At 39.0% G+C, this 2300-nt stretch overlaps 1 protein-coding gene across 1 annotated transcript in view; it reads right to left on the reverse strand.

Moving 5' to 3' along the window:
* The window catches only part of LOC106514835 (B cell scaffold protein with ankyrin repeats 1), a 29427-nt gene extending 27710 nt beyond the window's left edge, over nucleotides 1-1717 (reverse strand). Inside the window, exons 1-2 of the mRNA XM_014004285.1 lie at nucleotides 1589-1717; nucleotides 1011-1403 (exon numbers count right to left, since the gene is read on the reverse strand). Of these exons, the coding sequence (XP_013859739.1) occupies nucleotides 1011-1403; nucleotides 1589-1601 (406 nt within the window). The 5' untranslated portion in view covers nucleotides 1602-1717. The remainder of the gene's footprint in view (nucleotides 1-1010; nucleotides 1404-1588) is intronic.
* Nucleotides 1718-2300: the final 583 nt, after the last annotated feature.

The raw sequence follows: 2300 nt of genomic DNA on the forward strand, positions 1-2300 counted from the left end.
CTTTGACACTTCTATTTCTGTTTTGGGTGGTTTTCAGGTTTGTTTATTTTTTGAGCTATGGTCTTAAACTTTTGATCAGCTGAAAAAAAAGTCATGTTTGAGTGTAAATGCAGTTTTCAGAAAATTCCCTGCTCAAAAGTTCTTGTCTCTTGCACTGATTTCTTCTTTTAACATTGTGAAGCTCTACTTAGAACCTTCTTAAGATCCAATAGTGCAAAATGCAAATTCTTGCACTTTTTTGACTGGTCTTAAGATTTTGATCAGGATTGTATATGGTGATATATAGCATTACCTACTAAGCTAATATAAAGCAAATTATCGTGTCGACTCCTGAGCTAAAATATATAACATTAGCTTCCGAGTTAGTATGTACATTATTGTATATGGTGTTAGCTCCTGGACTAATATATATGGTGATATAAAGCAGTGAGCTAATGGTAATATTAAGGTGTTAACCACTGAGACAAAAAATATAGCATTAGCGTATGAGTTAGTATATACATGGTGTTAGCTCCAGAGCTAATATGTATATAGCATTAGTTCCCAAGCTAATATATATTACCATATACAGCATTAACTCTATAGCTAATAAAGAATTTACTAAACACAGTATTAATCAAGTTTGATTGTTTAAACCCCATATATTGTGCATAATTGTCATACTTTATAGCCTTTTAGCCTTAACTTTTGTGTTTTAGTCTCAAGTGCATCCCATCATCATCATCATCATCCCAAAATAAAAAAAAGTGGTGATGTGCTTGAAAAATTTATTCGGTGTATACAGTTTTTTAAGTAATTAATTTGGGGTTTTTATGCATCACAAACAATAACTTTTAGTAGAAGAGAGAAACAACATATAAAGCCAACGTGATGGAGATTTAATTAAAGAGGACTAACTAAATCACTATCACTGCATGTATGTTTGCAACTAATTAACCATTGSAGAACTAAACTGAACGAAAATACAAAAATGTCTCAAATAAAGAGATGAAGTAAAACTGAACGACTACCTTTCTTTATAATGCTAACCACACTGGACACGTAGTCAGGGGCATCTTGTTCACTGGAGATCTGCAGCCACTCGTCGGCGTTCAGGGGCACCAGGTTCAGCAGGGGGTTCAGGCTGTCCACCCCGCACAGCAGCACCACCACCCGGTCCGCGGGACTCAAGACTCGGGACAAGAAGAAGCGCCGCAGCTGGCAGAGGCCCTCCAGCATCCCCTTGCTGAGGATCAGCAGCTTGCAGCTGTAGCAGGACAGCCCGAAGAAGTCGTCGCTTCGGTTGGACACCGTTGTGATGTCATAGCAGCAGATCCCATCCTCCGAGACTGGACCGGCGAACACTGACTGAAGGTAGGTCGCCCACTGCTTCGCCTCTGTCTCGTAGACGATTAGCAGGTCCTCTGTAAAAAGTATGTAGAAAAAAATAAACATCTCTTCTACCTAACTGAGACCTTTAGACATTTGGACATAAACTATTCTGCTAAAAACAATCCATTAATCGACTTGTGAGGACTCATGTTGTTAATCATCTTCATTAGTAGGTGCATGCACTAATTAGATAGTGAATTATTAATGGTTTGCTTACCTGTCTGACTCATTTCTACAGCACTGCTCCTGCTGGTCGCTCTCGCCTCACAGTGTAATGACGAACAGAAGGACTATTGTCAGGGGCAGCTCAGATAAGAGGGAGTTTCCTGCTATGTCACTCAATGAAACTTTCCCCCCCACAAATACAAAAAAGACAGTTTGAATCCTCCTCCTCTGCTCTGACAGTTTGAACGTTACCAAAATCTGTCTGCCATCTTTAAACAAYTCCAAAATCAAATAATGTAAACGCAAACCTGATTTTATAAATCTTTACATTGCCATCAGTTTGTTCCCGAACGCTTATAAACAACCAGTGRTGGGCAGCACTAATCGAAATATTAGTTGCATTAGCCCTAAAGCACTAACTCAAATATTTAGGTCCCCTAATTCTAAAGCACTAACTCACTGAAAAATTTAGCAAAAGTTAATTCTAAAGCACTAAAATCAGTTGAGACGTGGAACATTCTTCAGAGCCAACATGAGACAATATTTACYGTGTGCTGAATGTTGTCCTTTGGTGGGCCAAACGGGAGTCACCCGCAGGCCACATTTGGCCCGCGGGCCTTRATTTTGACACGTGACCTTGTACATAACTGACACACATACAGYATGAACAAAATGTGTGACATCTTTCATCCTCAACTGTGAGCAATAATGTTGATCAATAACATTTAAAGACCTCAGTTAGTGTTTCTAAATTTAGCCCATAA

The sequence above is a fragment of the Austrofundulus limnaeus genome, unplaced genomic scaffold, assembly GCF_001266775.1.
Source record: "Austrofundulus limnaeus strain Quisiro unplaced genomic scaffold, Austrofundulus_limnaeus-1.0 Scaffold23, whole genome shotgun sequence".
Classification (NCBI taxonomy): Eukaryota; Metazoa; Chordata; class Actinopteri; order Cyprinodontiformes; family Rivulidae; genus Austrofundulus; species Austrofundulus limnaeus.